At 46.7% G+C, this 17,954-nt stretch overlaps 1 protein-coding gene across 6 annotated transcripts in view; it reads left to right on the top strand.

Moving 5' to 3' along the window:
• The window catches only part of SH3PXD2A (SH3 and PX domains 2A), an 822,832-nt gene that overhangs the window by 304,433 nt on the left and 500,445 nt on the right, over nt 1–17,954 (top strand). For all 6 annotated transcript variants that reach the window (XM_085606748.1, XM_085606762.1, XM_085606734.1 and 3 more), the window contains one exon: nt 7,828–7,919. In XM_085606748.1, coding sequence (XP_085462874.1) covers nt 7,828–7,919 — 92 coding nt within the window. The remainder of the gene's footprint in view (nt 1–7,827; nt 7,920–17,954) is intronic.

The raw sequence follows: 17,954 nt of genomic DNA, 5'->3' as shown, positions 1-17,954 counted from the left end.
AAGACACCCCCGTCCCGTTAGATTAAGGGCTCAGCTCAGTTCAAACTCGGACATGACGTGTCCATGCCCATGGCTTAAAACATGATCCCTGCGGTTGCAAAATAAAGGCCCCCTTGTGCCCGGTAGTCAAGTATCCTATCTCAGACAGGAAGTCTACTGAAGGCAAGGGAGAAGTAATGTCACGAGTTCACCCAACAGGCGCGCTCCATCTGAGAGGAGCCATTTACAGCACTCAGTGCAGACGCGACTTGTGACCTCCCTGACCCGGAAATGACTGACTGCATTGAGATCATCTGAGTGCCAAATGCATAGATTATATCATGTAAACCGTCCAAAAATTGAATTATCCCCGTCGGCGTGTTCCTTTTCTGGCCCTTGCACTCTTTCTAAACGTCCTCTCATCTATGAAAGATTGCAGAATGACCCTTATCTGTGTATGTTGATGCTTTCAAGCATTTGCACTGTCGAGTATTAATCCGTTTGCCTTATTTGGGGACTCATGAGTTACTTCTGGTTTTTGTGGAAGATGTGTCTTGTTGCATTAACTGATTACCGTTGGCACAGACAGATAACACAGAGAAGCATTCCATTGTGCAGCACAGAAGTATCGGAACAGAAACATTCTTTGTGACATAAACCAGCTGCAGTACTGTAACATCCCGTTCCGACTGCAGACCAGTCTCAGTAAAGACACAACACATTGTTACAGCAGATCCTCAGCAGTACAGAAGCATCCCATTCTAACTGGAGACCAGTCACAACACGACCACATCATGTTGTCATAGCAGACTAGCCGCGGTACAGAATCATCCTATTGGAACAGCACACTGGTCAAAGTACCCAACCATTCCATTGTTACATCAGACCAGTAACCGCACAGAAACATTCCATTCTGGGGGCAGACCAGCCAAGGTAAATGCCTTGCTGCTGCTATGTTCTTTGCCAATGCTTGCAGAGTTGCATCGGCTTTGGTAAAGCCAGTAGCGGTGGGTGGCCATCTTCGTATTTTATTCTGTATACTTCCAAGATGGCAGACACGTGTGTAGATGCAAAATGGGAGTCAACTTGTACAGGTAAAATGATAAGTATGCAAAATAGGTTTGTTATACCATTCCCAAAAGGCCACCAGTTTGTGTCTAGATGCAACATGGCAGCCATCTAGACTTGGTATACTTATTTTATACCATTCCAAGATGTGAGTATTATTGTGTTTACTGTATAGATGCAGTGTGGTGACTTTGTTGAAAGTACATAAAATAACATTTCCAAGATGGCCGTACAACACAACTGGCTTTGTTAGTGTTTGCACCACAATTCTACAAGCGTTGGTAAAGCCAGAACCAGAAAAAAGCACGTAATGTCAAAGCAAGGCCAATTGGCCTTGCCAATGCTTGTCTGTGTTTGGGAATGACATTTTTTATAAGTGATCCCTGATCATTACGGATTATCAACCTGAATTCTTAGCTACTGCTTCGGCAACAGTATATTATTTCATTTGCGTGTATAAAGACTTAAAAAGTAACATTTTCAAAGCACAAATTGTAGCCAAAAAATATAATCAAATTGTGGAAACTAACTAGGTCAAGAGTCAAGGTATGGCTTGAGAGCTTGAGTGTTTAATGAAAAAAGTCGGATGTATGACGTTACAACGCACACTTTTACAACGCATGCACTTACAACGCATTTTTTACAACGCATAATCCATTACAACGCATGACATTACAACGCATGACACTACAACGCATTTTTAAAAAATACCTTTACAACGCATTGCCATTACAACGCATACTACCTTTACAACGCATACCATTACAACGCATTATATTAAATTACATTTAAGGTAAGTATTAGATAGTATAGGGGTAAAAATTACTATTCTAACTCCAGGGGGTGCAACAGTAGGGTAAGTGTTGGATAGTATAGGGGTAAAAATTAATATTCTAACTCCAGGGGGTGCATCAGTAGGGTAAGTGTTGGATAGTATAGGGGTAAAAATTACTATTCTAACTCCAGGGGGTGCAACAGTAGGGTAAGTGTTGGATAGTGTAGGGGTAAAAATTACTATTCTAACTCCAGGGGGTGCAACAGTAGGGTAAGTGTTGGATAGTATAGGGGTAAAAATTACTATTCTAACTCCAGGGGGTGCATCAGTAGGGTAAGTGTTGGATAGTATAGGGGTAAAAATTACTATTCTAACTCCAGGGGGTGCATCAGTAGGGTAAGTGTTGGATAGTATAGAGGTAAAAATTACTATTCTAACTCCAGGGGGTGCATCAGTAGGGTAAGTGTTGGATAGTATAAGGGTAAAAATTACTATTCTAACTCCAGGGGGTGCATCAGTAGGGTAAGTGTTGGATAGTATAGGGGTAAAAATTACTATTCTAACTCCAGGGGGTGCAACAGTAGGGTAAGTGTTGGATAGTGTAGTGTAATATTATGCGTTGTAATGGTATGCGTTGTAATGGTAGTATGTGTTGTAATGGAATGCGTTGTAAAGGTAGTTTTTAAAAATGCGTTGTAATGGATTATGCGTTGTAAAAAATGCGTTGTAAAGGTAGTGCGTTGTAAAAGTTGCGTTGTAAAGGTTGTTCCCCAAAAAAGTCTAAAGATGCAAGCACATTGCCCAAATGTCATTCCTTGTGGGAAAACGTTGATTTAAAAAAATGTATTATTAATTGCCTTGAGCTATGTCAATTTTAAGATGCAATTGAGGGATGAGCACCTAGTGGTGATCATCTCCACTTTTCCTTGCCATCTTGTCTTGCCATCTTGCTGGAGTTTTGGCAACTGTGCCCAGTCTATGGTGGCAGGATTTTCGTTACAGCCGAGTGGTGGGCTAAATGCAGCAATCGTTACTTCAGACTCCATGTCCTGGTTACTTTCTTGTGTGCCACTTTAATTACATCCAGTAGTTTAGTGAATTGATTTCAATTTTTATTTGGTCTTTTTAATGTTTTCCTGTAGATTAATATGTGGTCTTGTGCATGTGTGTGCTATTCTTTTTTTAGCACCTTACTTAATGATTTGTGGTTCTATACCCTTATTGTGGTGGAAAGTGCCAGTTCTGACTCTCTGCCTGTCTCTTGGCTGGACCCGCAATATTTTAGCTATCACTGCAGTTGTATCTCAACCGTGAGTCATCACAGAGGCGGAGCATTCTGAAGAGGTATGACAAGACTCCTAGAAATAAAGAGCACTTCACACGTTCAAAGGGAAGATGGGTTTCCTTCTCTTCTTTTGATTGGATGCAGATGCGCATGTCCTTACCCTCCTTCTTGGTCCAGCCTCGTCCTGAGAAGAAGTGCTTTATCCAGGACAGACAGCTGAATCCGTCAACAGGGAAACTTTTTTCTTATCTTTCGATAAATGAACATGATTGCGATGTAACTATTTTTGGCTGATAAACTATTGTTTAAAGTAACATTCCCAGAAAATCTTAGAGGTAGTCTGTTTTTCTTTTTTTTAAAAAAAAACCTTTATTTATGTCAACATGGTACACAGCTATTCAGCCGACATCCCGGAGGTCCGGCAGCACGATGAGAACAATACGTGAGGTAGTCTGTTTTTCGATCTCATTACCTAACTGAAGTTGACAAAGACAGTAGATATGGATTTAATGTGCTAACGCATATAAAGACAGAAATGCAGAAGGGTGCCTTTGTGCATGTCTTGGCGATGAGCAGGTGATGGCGAGTCTGGGGGATCTAAAATAATTTCTCATGCTTTGCAATTCAGACACTCACTACAGGTGGAGTGGTGCACCCAAACTGCCAACAGCTTTAGGTGAGAGGAAAATACTCTTCTGTGCTGAGCCAAGACTTGATAGGCAAGGTCTCGGGCCAATGGCTGAAAGAGGGTGGTCAATAAAAGCTAATGGTTCAAAGGGATGGACCAGAAGCCCACTGTATACATATTGGAAACAATAGAATAGCATAGAAAGATGCATAGTGAGGGCCACACCTGGAAAGTAGGTTTTAACCTGAGGCAATCTGCATATCTTCAACAGCATGCATCCAATCTGGGGAGAAGGCCTTTTTGGTTTGAATACTTTCATTTACAGAGTATTGTTCACGTCATCTAATAAGTACAAATTCGGTATTTAAAGGGAATGAATTCTAAAAACAACACAAACCACTGCTGTGTTCCCCCAATGTTTTTTGCAGTTGTGGAAATAATGGACCAAACACGTTTGTAGATGGTAGGAAATGTGTTCTTGTGGTCACATTGTTGACTGTGAAATCAGGAGATTTATGTTCAAATTCTCTCTACCCTCTCTCTTGATGTGCAGCTCAGTTCTTGAGCTCCTTTGTTTGTCAGAAGACTGGTATTGCTGTCACAAACTCGGCTTCCCAGGAATAAGCACTAATATACGGCAGTACATACAAAAACGTGAAAGTCAGGAGCCTCGAAGGGGACCTATTTGAACGTTCTTTTTGCAGGGGAAGCCATGGACACAGCAGAGGTGTGCTCCGCGATTGTCCAGAAGGCTGTCTGCCACTCTTTCATTCCTCTGCTACCTTTTTTGTTGGTGCATTTCTCTAGTTTTCTGTTGCTCTGCCTGTCAGAGGCAGAGTGATGTGTTGGGGAAATTGTTGGTTAGCCTGACAGACTGAAGTTGCTGACACGGAAGTAAGGATGGGAAAGAGCGGAGTGTGCCAAGTATCATCAGATGTAGTCCCGGCATCAATTGGAGGGCCTTGTAGGTTTACAGTGGAGGTCCAGAACGTCACAGGTCAAATGTTTTAAAATGTACACACTGGTTGACAAAACTGAGTGTCATTTTGAGCCCTTTCAGAGTAAGGCAATAAAAGTAAGATACATCCATGGTGCCTGCTACTCCTTGTAAAGAAGAGTTGGCAGGGTGGTTTGCATAGATAGTTGAGTCAATAAAGCTGGTTCTTTGTGGGGATATTTAATTTCTAACCTTGTAGACCTATGTATCATTTTTAGTGGAATGCCCTCCTGCTGCCATCACGGAGATCGAGGAATAGTGGTACTAGCATCCCTCCATGCCCATCAGTATGAACATTGCCCATTCAATGGCCGTGCAGCCTCCTCAGACTGCCAACCAGTGACCGCCCCCATACTACCCACGCATATCAGCTCCTTGCGCCAACCATCAGTGTCTGTCTGTGTGACCCCCTCACATTGCCTACCAGTGCTATTTCTCTTCATGCTGCCCTTCAGTGCCAGCACAGCACTCTGCCATCAATATGAGCTTCTCGCACTGTCAACAGGTGTCTTCTCCGGTTTGTGCTCCTGCAATGCCAGCATCTCACACTGACCCTCAGCAGTGGCGTAACGTAAGTTGAGGGGGTCCCCTTGCAAAGTACATGGAGGGGCCCCCCCCTCTGAAGTCAGTCAGGAGCTCTCAGGCCAGGGTTCTGTGCTGAGGGGTCCCCTGGAGCTCAGGCCAGGGTACTGTGCTGAGCGGGCCCCTGAAGCTCGGGGGGCCTCCCTAAACTGCGGGGGCCTATGTTATGCAACTGACCCTCAGTACTAGGTTCTTGCACTGCTGGAAGTGTTATCTTCACCAACTGCTCATTCGTACCAATCCTCCCAGGTCCAGCTCCCTGCATTTCCCGTTCATGCCAGTTCTCCAAATACCCTCCTGTGCCATCTCCACCGACTACCTATTAGTGCCAGTCCTCCCATTGCCCACAAGCGCCAGCTCATCACATTTCCTCGTGTGTTCACCAATCCTGTCCTGGACTCTGATGTTGAAGTTTACACTCCGTGGCTGTATCAGTCCCTGTCCTTACCTCTGAGATGGCCGCCACTGCCCCAAATGGAGCTTTCTTTTCAAGTGAAAGCTTAGCCTTGTCTTTCTTCTCTCTCTGTTGCCGACCCTCCTCTCTCCAATCGATAACATTGCCCTTGTCATTCCCTCTCTCTTACTCCCTGCTCTACTCTGTTCTATGCTTCTCTTTCTGAAACATTATCCTCCCGGTATGCCTCATGTTTGACACCCTTCCATTTCCTAATCTTTCTAGTTCTCTGCCTCTTGCTTCATCCTTCTCATCTACACACTCCCCTTCCCTTACAAGTGTCTTGCTCTTTACCTCTCTACTCTCCATCATCTCTTCCTCCTCCAGCCATTGGTCCTACATCGCCAGTGACAGGCCTGGCTGTGCCTCCTAGTGGCAGCCAGGAGAAGGGATATGAGGCTTGTGATCATAGCTGTCTGTGTCATAAACAGTACTGATGTCCTTCGGTCATCGCTCTCAATCAAGGTCAGACCCCATTTCACATGCATCCATGTTTAAGAAAAAATGGCCACCTACCCACTTAACTGACTGATTCTCCAAAAAGATCCGATATTAAGCTTATTAGGTTTACTCCCAACTGCAGAGAAAATATTCAGATTTTTTTTATTTATACCGGATTGTAGGAATGTTTTCTGTGAATAATCGCAAATACCCAGGAGTAGTTGCAATTCGATGTATTAATTCTGGGCCACTCGCATGTGAAAGCAAAACTTGTTTTTTCTTTTTCTTTGCCAAGAGGAAAAAACATATACTCCATGAAGAAATTTCCTATTCACACTCTCACCTATTTTGAGGGTCTGCCCTGCCCATTTCCCATTCCCTCTATAGATATGAATTTACTCCTGCCCTTCACAAGAGTAAATCTGCTTCCATTTTATTGGGGGGGTGGGGCACTGAAAAAGTTAATAAATAGACACAAACTACTAGGTTTGTGGGTGTAAACAATGATACAAGGGCCGTTACCACTTTGAAATGCCCACTTATCGCACCTGTGAGCAGATTTACTTGCATTTGCATGTGAGTAAATCTATTTACAAGCGTAAATCCACATTGTTTGAACCCTAAACCTAGATTACAGTTATCATTATCTCAGTTGATTTTTCTGTCTTCAACATTGACTTCCATTGTTCATGCGGTCTCAGTACAAAGATGCCTTTGGCGGATGTGTGCCTCAAAGGTTCGCCCTCTAAAACTGCCCATTTGCACACCTGAGTAATTAGCAGCCTTAAATGATCGTGCAGCCTAGCTCGTGAATTTGATTGCACAGTTGAGCTGGGACGTCATTTCCTGATTCGGGAACTGTCACAACTATGATAGGTTGAGGGCAAATTCTACCCTCAACGGCACCGTCTCCCCATAGAGTCTGTGAGTGCAAATGAAAACATCTCTAGCACTACATCAAAAACTGTTCACTACACAAGAGCCCAAATTATTCATGTTGTCAATGCCTCCTTATCCACACACACGATTGGAGAAGAAAATCCGGTGCGCCAGGAGGCTTTTGGCTGTATTTCTCTTCTTTATTCTTGTCCCAATTAGTCAGCAGCTGCTGGTGCTTTCAGCTTCCCGAGCTATCATTCATTTCCGTCCTGTTGCATTTTAGTAAATAAATCAGACCGGCCATTTCCTGTTATCTTCTCCCTGATCCTTTTCCTCTCTTTCTTTCCCTATCTGGAGGTCGCCTCCTTCCTTCCCCCGGCTTCCCCCTACATCACTTCCTGTCCTCTGCCTGTTTGCGTGTCCTTAGTCTGCCCATCGTTGCACGTCCCCGGGTTCTGCAGCCATCAACAGTTGTCATCAATGTTATTCACTGTGTATTACATTAGTCCGTGTGTATTCCCACACTTCCGCTTGCTAGCTGTTTAGTGATATTAATCTTTGGATCAGCGTCTTTACATCTTCCCTGACGTGCTGATAGGACTTAGCGTGAATCTAATGCACTTTTTGGTGTATGCATTTTGTGTATAAAATCTCCAGTTTCTCTCTTCGCTTGTCCCTCTCTATGGTGGCTTGTGTTTCCTGACACACTCATGTTTGTCCCTTTGTGCTTCCATTACAGGCGCTTGTGCGGCTTCCTCCTCACATCTCTCAGTGTGATGAAGTACTGCGGTTCTTTGAGGCACGGCCGGAAGACCTGAACCCTCCCAAAGAGTAAGTGTGACGTGATATCAAACCGGGTCAGACTAAAAGTGGCCCACATTTGCAAATTGGGGCCATTTTGAAATTGAACCGCCATGCTGTATAGGTGTTTTGGAAAGTATGGGAGGCTATCTGCAGTTGTGCTTGCTGCAGGCAGTGCTTGTTGTAATATAAAGAAATTCAACAATTAAAGTCACAAACAGTCTAAGAAACGGCCCACACACTGACCCATCAGACCCGCCCTTCTGCTGAATATTAGTGACCATTACATATTTACATTAAGCCCCTATATGCCAACGCGTTGATTAAAAAAACTTGAAAGCACCACCTCAGTTTAAGTACAGTGAGTTTTGGAAGTGTGTATCAAAGGGGTGGGTTTCCATCCGGAGATGATACAGAATTGGAAACAGCAAAGAGTTGACTTAATTGAGCTTGAGTTCTACTTGAGTATTGTCGCCCCTAAAAGCATAATTTAATGAGATTTTTAAATTGTATGTCTCTTTTGCACGATTGGAGGGGACAGGTGTCGGGGCAGAAGGAAATCTCTCATCCTATACTTGCCAGGAAGCTGATATTTTGGTGTTTTAAATATGAATGTGTGTGCAATGATGGTTGGGTGTGTTTGCCCCTTATGTGCGTTCATAGTTGCATAGGTATGTACTGACTGGTAAACAATGATGGCTGGTGCGTCATGGCTGAGCCTTAATTGCAGCAGAAGGCCATACTGCCGGAGTGGTAGTACTGCCCAGAACACAATGGGAATCCATCATAGCCTGTAATATCTAAAACAGTAGTACCAGATAGGACTTCCTGTAGCCCCCTTTTATTTTTCCAGTTGACCCAGGAAGAAGTGTGGCCTATACGTCTGTACTTCCCCACAAGAGACTTGCGGCCTCCACCGCTTCATTTACACAAACCAGAGTCTGCGGGAGCCCGCAAAACTGGGAGTGGGCAAGACAATATGGCCTATCTTGGAAAATCTGGTCAGCTTGAGGGGGTGTACCACTAGCGACACCATTTCAGTCCTTTGCAGCAAACAGAAAAATGCTAAAAGGGAAGGTACAGCCCAAGTTTGTTAAAGAAAGAGAAGCAGATGTGAGTTGAAAACAAGCAGTCTTACCTCAGGGTGGTGCATCCACAAATAATGTAATGCATTGACAACCCTTCAGAATGAAGAGCTTCAGGGGTGGCCTTAACTTGTAAGTAGTTTGCAGTGGCAAAACCCAGATAGGTCACTTTTCGGGTTTTTTCAGCTGGATCACAAGGGTATTTAATCTTGTGGGAGCTGTGGATACCTTCTGCGTGGATTAATCTAACCCATGTCTGTTGGTTCCATCCATATAGCTCCTAAAGGGCCAGCCAGCCGGAAGAGGATCTTAAATGGGGAAACATTGGTCCTAGAACTGGAAAGGACCAGAATGTTGATACCAGTAGTATACTCAGGATTAGGGGGGGGTAAAACATACCAGCATGTGTATAATTCACATGATTACATCCAAGCCTCAGTCTCATTTTGGGAATTGGTCAATCGCAATGCTGTTTTGGCAAAACAACAGGCCCTAATACTGACCAATCAAAAAATGGCATGGCTGAAACAGATCGTTTAAGTGGGTAGGGAGTAACACACCACCCAAAGTATACACCCAGGATCAGATCTCCGAAGTGGTAAAACAGTGCCCCATTCCATCGCTCTGCTCGGTGTGAGAGTTGGACTCTGTCTCACCCATTTACTTACTTGTCATACGTCATGGATAGTAACTCTAAAAACCCTCAAATGGTCCTTATACAGCAATAGTGACAGCATGACTAATAACCTGCTGTGTATTAATTACAGAAAGGATGCAATTAACAAATAAGTGGTGCCCACTTAATTGCATAAATGTTTAATCAACACAGTTGCACGCCTTGATCAGTTCTGCCAGAGGCTGGTATGAAATTAAAAATAGCAAATGGTGACAAGCACCTTCAAATTTCTGTCAGATACCTGGGAAGCTAGAGTTCAAATGGCCCCTCTTAGTAGTGAAAATATTCAGTCTGCCACGTGATCCCCTCTGCTGAACATTTTGCCTCCTGCATTGCACTGCGTGCATAAACAACACAGCCGTCACAGGCAGTGAAATGTCTGGGACTGGAGGAAAGGAGCAAGTGTACTAGTGGAAGGTAGGGAGGAATGTAAAGGTAACCTCAAAAGTAGTCTCCACTGTGGCTAAACGTAAGGTCCCCCCGCAACTAAGTTTGGTGGGCGGACCACTATATTGGCAGGTTGGGGGGGAGAGTCTCTCACCTTTGCGATGGAGTACCCTCTCCGCCACTTAGTTTGGTAATACCACATATGTGGTATTACCTCAAATGAGCGATACCACCAAACATGGAGCATTCAGTAATGAGTTGATTCCTGCTGGTGATTATGATTCTACTGAATTTCAAAGTTATTCTTTTACTCTGAATGAGGTACACATTTTATCAATCTTACGATTATGAAAAGATACATCATCTCTGATGAGATTCAAATGTGTGATCTGCACACTGCAGATCTCTAGAAGTCCCGCTTGAGTAAGGTCATGTATATAATCTGCTTTGGTGCCAAATGAATACCGATTGAGAAGGTGGCACGTTTCTCCTAGTTGGGTTCTCAAAATATTTTGTTGATGTTAACACACAGCGTGTTTAACCAACCATGAGTGTAGCTCTCTTACACCCAAGAGCATCCAGTATCACTTACACGTATATTTCTTTTCTCTCCCTCTTCCTGACGAGCAAACACCTAAGCCCTGTATCTGGTCCAGTCATCAAGCGGGCAGCATTAAATCCTCAGTGGACCCTTCAACCTCTGCTTCAACATCTTTACTCCTCAGAGCAGTTGTACAGAACTTTGTCATTGACGCGCCTGATGCCATGCACACCTCTCTATCAGGCACAACTGGTTTCCTCCCCTCTCTTTGTGCTTTAGGGGAGAAGCAAACTAGTGTGTAGTGCTGTACAAAAACTGAACTGAACACATACAAATATAAACAGTGACCGACCCATTTGGTGACAGATGATGCACCAGGCCCTTCAGAGCTTTTGTGTATTTAGGCATTTGTATGTAGTTATTTAGGTATTGCCAACCTAGCAGAGAACAACAAAGAGCTGTCCAAAGAGGTGTTCGGGTGCAAGAATTAGGAGTGGACACATTTCATGTATGTACCTGGGGAAGGGGACAGCACTCTTAATCGTTGAGCAGATCAGGGCAATGATGGCCCTTACCATTGGAAGGAATGTGCTTTCAGGTCTTGGGGTGTTCCGTTATCCATATTCTGGATGCGCGGTTCGAGGCTTGTGTTATTGGGTTTTTAGTTTTCGTAGCTCTTGCTTCCCGGTGTAGATATGTCATGGCTTCTTGTGATGCATTCTGATGTTATATGTGCCTTCTTCTGCTCAAACAACTGCAGTGTATTTTGTTGGATATTTGAGCGAAGTTCTGCTACATTTGAGAAACTAGACGATCGACAGTCAGAGCCCCACAACTACCTTGGTTGAAGTCCATAATTATCCTTCTGCAAGTATAGTCATGTCCAAATGAGTTCCCAAACCCCCCAAAAACACACACTGGTAAGTGGGCAAAAGGCTATTTTGTTGAAATTGGTCTATTGCTCCTTAAAACCCTTCTGTTATCCTCGGAAATGTTCCACCTCACTTCATTAACCAATCCTTCAAAATGTAAAATCTTACTTTGATTACTGTTTGTGCGCCCGTACACTTGGGAATATTCTGGTTCGAGGCATGTGGGCTGCTGAATTCATATCTGTGCATAGATCGCCGCCTAGTGTTGGGTCCGGATGTTTGCACGTTGTTGTCCTGGAAGAGCCTTCGAAGTATCCTGGGATAGGTGACTCCTCCCCTGGACTACAGTGCGCATGGGCATCCTCTCCATCCTCAGATTGTTTTTTTCCGCCATTGGGTTCGGATGTGCTTATCTTGACTCAAGTTAGGAAAAACTTTTTCCAGGCCAAAAGGCCTCTAGTTCGCGTCGGTACTGTTCCCGATCGGTATCGATAGTATCTTTGTTAGTTTACTAACTTCCAGAACCAACTTTTTCGCATCTTACCCGACCATCGACCCGACATCGACGATGGAATCGAGGACACCATTCAAGCGGTGCCCTGTATGCAATGCGAAATATCCACACATTGACGTCCATCCGGTGTGCAACAAATGCCTTTCACCGGATCACGACGAATCTACATGTATGGCCTGTGCCCGATTTCGATCCAAGAAGACTCTCCGGAATCGCCGAGCGGCGAGACTCGAGGCGCAGCAAGCTGCACCGGCCCCGGCCGACATCTTCAGCACCGAGACCGAAGATGTCGAAGAAATGGAGAACCTACCCTCCAGTCCCGCTTCCGAACATGACTCCGGATCGGAAGACGTCGACGAAACACTCTTTCGCAGAGATGAAGACGACACCGAGGTAGGAGACTACAATGAGGCCTTAGGGGCTGAAGAGAGTAGCTCCGATGACGAGCAAGGCCTACCCGTTCAGACTGAGGAAATCCCAGTGCAACAATCTATGGCTCCGGTCGAGGGATCGCCTTCGGGCCTTACCCAAGACCTATCCCGCAGTTCTTCCGCCCCGCCCTCGGGCCCGGCCTCGGACATTCAGCGGCAGCCATTAATGCCCAAACCGGCTGGTTTCCCTTCTTCGAAACCGAAACCAAAAGCTGTATTGGTTCAACTGAAACCGAAACCGAAAGTGGCGCTGGTCGGATCGAGGCCCTCCACACCTTCGACGCCAGCAAAACCCGTCGGCACCGAGCGCAACAAACGAGACTTCGGTGCCGAGCTTGAAGCGGCCGACGTCGGAGTCGACTTACGGAAAAAGACCTTCGGTGCCACCAAACCTACTCGGCTCCCGGCACCGACGCAATCGGCTCCGACCCCAAAGGTCAAACTGCCTGCCGCGTCTCCCACCGCTTCGACGGCACCACCAAAGCCACACTCATCGAAGACGTCGACGGCCATTCCCGCCCCTCGACTCGATAACTCACCGGCGCCGAAAAAGTCCACGCCCGCCTCCACAGAACCGGTCGGCGCAAAGGAATCAAGGGCGCTCCAGGTGCCACCCGTTGCTGCGCAACGCACCAAAAACAAAACTGTCCTCCAGGACACGCCGGGCTCCGAGCCAATAAAAGCTCCAACAGCCTCTTCAGCACCAGCCAACATTACTTTTGGCCTGCCACCATCCACGGCCCCGAAACTGTTCCAAATCAGGACACGGGTCACCCACACCACGATCACGCCTGCCGAACGCTCTGCGGAGACGTCTCCATCGCATCTCATCGACGCCGACACCGGCAGGATGATTATCCACAAAAGGAGAATAACTTCTGAGCCAGCTTTGGACTCCTTCCGGATCCCACTTAAGAGAAAGCTGCCAGTGGCTTTGGAACCAGTTCTTTACGAACCTTTCCATTCACCCTACCAGGATCCACAATCCTTCTCTCCCACACACTCCGACACGGATGCGTTGGAGGACTACATGGGTGACCAAGTGCCCTACCCCGGAGGGATGGACCCTGATGGCCAACAGGACCCTGATCAAGCTTGGGATGACCCTGTAGACCCAGGTGCACCTATGGATGCACAAGACCCGCAACTCTATGGAGCTAAAACATCTCCCACAGAGGACACTGCCGCGTTCAACGCTCTAATTGAACGTGCTGCGGCCAATCATGGGGTGCAACTTCACTCTGACACCATCGAGGACGACTTTCTCATGGATACTTTCGCATCCTCAGAAAGGAATATAAAGACTCTGCCCATGTTAAAGGGGGTCCTCAAACCAGCAAAGGACATCTTCAAGGAACCCACCAGGGCAAGAGTGATAAACCCCAGGATCGACAAGAAATACAGATCAGCGCCTGGGGACCCTACTTACATTAGAGGCCAATTACCTCTGGATTCCATTGTCGTTGCGAATGCTCGCAAGAGGGCACACTCGCAAACAACAGGTGATGCTCCTCCCCCGGACAAAGAGTCCAAGGTGCTAGAGACCTCTGGCAAACGGGTTGCCGCCCAGGCAGCTAACATATGGCGCATTGCCAATACTCAAGCGCTCCTCGCTCGCTACGATCGAGCGCACTACGACACATTAGAGCAACTACTCCAACATCTCCCTGACCAATACAAAGAAGGTGCAGAGATCCTCATCAGGGAGGGACAACTGCTCACAAATGCATCCATTAAGTGTGCACTGGATGCCGCGGATACAGCTGCCAGAGCCATAAACACTAGCGTCATGTTGCGACGACACGCCTGGTTGCGAATCTCCGGATTCAAACCGGAGGTACAAAATAACATCCTCAACCAACCTGTCAACCCCGACTACTTATTCGGGCCGGAGGTTGACACCACCCTAGAGAAAATAAAAAAGGACACGGACACTGCAAAGTCCATGGGGGCCCTACAGACGCAGTCCTTTCGGAGCGGCTCCTTTCGTCGCCCCGGAAATAGAGGAGCAGGTAGAGGACAGGGGTCACAGCAAACATACAACAAGGGCAACACACAAAACACCTACGATAAAAACACCCGGGGTGGATATCGTGGCTCCAGCACAAAGGGCAGAGGACGCGGCTACGGCAACACCAGGTCCTCTCCCAAGAACAAGCAGGGACGCCCTCTGCCTTCCTCCCGACCACATAACACCTGTCGGGGGAAGGCTACAAAGGTTCCTGTCCACGTGGAACTCCATCACCACGGACAGGTGGGTCAAAGATATTGTCAAATACGGTTACTGTCTAGAACTAACCTCCACTCCACCCTCAATACCTCCAAAAAACCGTCCTATGTCCTCAGAGCACTTAACGCTCTTACAGCAGGAGGTGCAAAGTATGATTCTAAAAGGCGCAATAGAGGTCGTACCCGTCCACGAGCAAGGTACGGGGGTGTACTCCCTGTACTTTTTAATACCGAAAAAGGACGGGTCACTCAGACCTATATTAGACCTGAGACCCCTGAACCAATACATTCTTTCCGAGCATTTTCACATGCTCACTCTACAGCAAGTCCTCCCGCTGCTCAAGCAGGGAGACTTTCTGGCCACACTGGACCTCAAGGATGCGTATTTCCACATACCCATTCACCCCTCACACAAAAAATACCTCAGGTTCACTGTTCAAGGGCAGCACTACCAATTCAAAGTCCTTCCCTTCGGCGTGACGACAGCACCCAGGGTGTTCACGAAGTGCCTAGCTACTGTGGCGGCACATCTACGGAGGCAGCACATACACGTCTACCCTTACCTGGACGACTGGCTCGTTCAAGCGAAGTCAGCCCAGCAATGTGCCAGCCACATGTCTCGCACCATCCACCTCCTTCACAGTCTGGGGTTCTCACTAAATTACCCAAAATCCCATCTCCAGCCCGCACACGTACAACAGTACCTAGGTGCGACTATAGACACTCTGGCGGCCACAGCTCAGCCAAATTTAGTAAGAATCAACAGCATGCAAATGCTGATTTCCAAGTTCAAACCACAACACTCCCTTCCCGCGCGAGTGTTCATGCAGTTAATAGGCATGATGGCCTCCTGCATCTTCATAGTCCCACACGCGAGACTACATATGCGCCCGCTTCAGGAGTGCTTAGCACGTCAGTGGAATCAGGCTCAAGGATAGTTGAAAGACCTAGTGTTGGTGAGCGGTCGGGCATACAACTCTCTGCATTGGTGGAATCCACAAAACCTTTGCAAGGGCCGACCGTTCCAAGAGCCTGTCCCACAGATAATACTGACGGCGGACGCGTCTCTCCAGGGATGGGGAGCTCATGTACTCCATTACACAGTGCAGGGACTATGGACACAACAACAAAAGAAGATGCACATCAACCTTCTAGAGCTGATGGCAATCTTCCTCGCTATGAAAGCATTCAAAGTACACTTGTGCAACAAAGTCGTGTTGATCCGGACGGACAACATGACTGCCATGTACTACATACAGAAGCAGGGAGGAACACACTCTCCACAGTTGTCTCATCTGGCTCAGAGCATGTGGAAGTGGGCCATTCAGAGGAACATGTTCCTCATAGCAGAACACCTCCCCGGCAAGGACAACCAGATGGCGGATCTGCTCAGCAGACACAGCCACCAGATGCACGAGTGGGAGTTACACCCATCAGTACTCCAACCGTACTTCCAGCAGTGGGGTCATCCAGAGATAGACCTATTTGCGACAAGCGAAAACGCAAAATGCCAAAGCTTTGCCGCCAGGTTCCCACATCCGCAGTCGCAGGGCAATGCGATATGGATGAACTGGTCAGGCAGATTTGCGTACGCTTTTCCCCCAGCACCACTGATACCGCTGGTGGCACGCAAACTCAGACAACACTCACTGACACTCGTCCTGGTTGCTCCAACGTGGGCACGCCAGCCGTGGTACACCACCTTTCTCGAACTTTCCGTGGTGCCGCATCAAAGGCTGCGGGTCAAACCCGAGCATTTGACGCAGAACCATGGAGAGATTCAGCACCCAGATCCGCAACAGCTGAACCTGGCAATCTGGCTCCTGAAGTCCTAGAGTTTGGCTACCTAAACCTGCCACCTGACTGTATGGACATCATTAAGGAGGCCAGGAGACCCACTACCAGAGCTTGCTATGCAGCCAAATGGAAGAGGTTCGTCATTTATTGCAATAATAACGACATTAACCCGCTAGACGCATCCATCCAAAACATTATTTGTTACCTATTACACCTATACCGATGCAATCTGGCGTACACCTCTATACGTGTCCATTTGACCGCAATATCAGCCTATCTACAAACCAGGCAGCACCTCTCTCTATTCAGAGTGCCTGCCATCAAAGCATTCTTGGAAGGACTCAAACGAGTCATTCCACCTAGCCACCCACCAGCCCCAATGTGGAACCTCAACTTGGTCCTCACACGCCTGATGGGTCCACCCTTTGAACCTCTACACTCATGTGAGATTCAATTCCTTACCTGGAAAGTAGCTTTCCTAGTAGCGATAACTTCTTTACGAAGAGTTAGTGAACTCCAGGCACTAACCATCCAAGAGCCATTTATACAGGTTCACGCCAACAGGGTCGTACTACGTACCAACCCCAAATTCATGCCCAAGGTGGTATCGCAGTTCCACATGAATCAAACTATTGAACTGCCTGTTTTCTTTCAAAACCCACAAACTGTCGCAGAAAGGGCACTCCATACACTAGATGTAAAAAGGGCCCTCATGTATTATATCGACAGGACCAAACCCTTTAGGAAAACAAATCAACTTTTCGTTGCCTTTGCCCCACACCACAAAGGTAACGCTATCTCCAAAGCAGGTATAGCCAGATGGATCGTTAAATGTATTCAAATTTGCTATCAAAAGGCTAAACGCACTTTAACAATTCCCCCACGAGCCCACTCAACACGTAAGTTAGGGGCCTCCATGGCTTTCCTAGGAAACATTCCTTTGCATGACATATGTAGAGCAGCCACCTGGTCCACTACACATACATTTACCAAACACTATTGTGTAGATGTGCAATCAAAACAGCAGGCAGCTGTAGGACAGGCTGTTCTCAAAACTCTTTTTCAGACCGCTGCAGCTGGCACTGGTAGCCGCCGCTAATAAGAGGGCACTGCTATATATTCTATGCACAGATATGAATTCAGCAGCCCACATGCCTCGAACTGAATATGCTACTTACCAGTATGCATCTGTTCTTGGCATGTAGGGCTGCTGACATTCATATCGCCCTCCCTCCTCCCCGGCGCCTGTAGCAGCTGCAGCTCTCAGAATTACTGTAAAGCATGGTCATCACTTTTCTGTATCTACTCCATCACTGCCACAATGGCGAAAAACAATCTGAGGATGGAGAGGATGCCCATGCGCACTGTAGTCCAGGGGAGGAGTCACCTATCCCAGGATACTTCGAAGACTCTTCCAGGACAACAACGTGCAAACATCCGGACCCAACACTAGGCGGCGATCTATGCACAGATATGAATGTCAGCAGCCCTACATGCCAAGAACAGATGCATACTGGTAAGTAGCATATTCAT

Source organism: Triturus cristatus, chromosome 1_2 (genome assembly GCF_964204655.1).
Source record: "Triturus cristatus chromosome 1_2, aTriCri1.1, whole genome shotgun sequence".
In the NCBI taxonomy this organism is placed as follows: Eukaryota; Metazoa; Chordata; class Amphibia; order Caudata; family Salamandridae; genus Triturus; species Triturus cristatus.
This window is presented reverse-complemented; position numbering and strand designations above follow the sequence as displayed.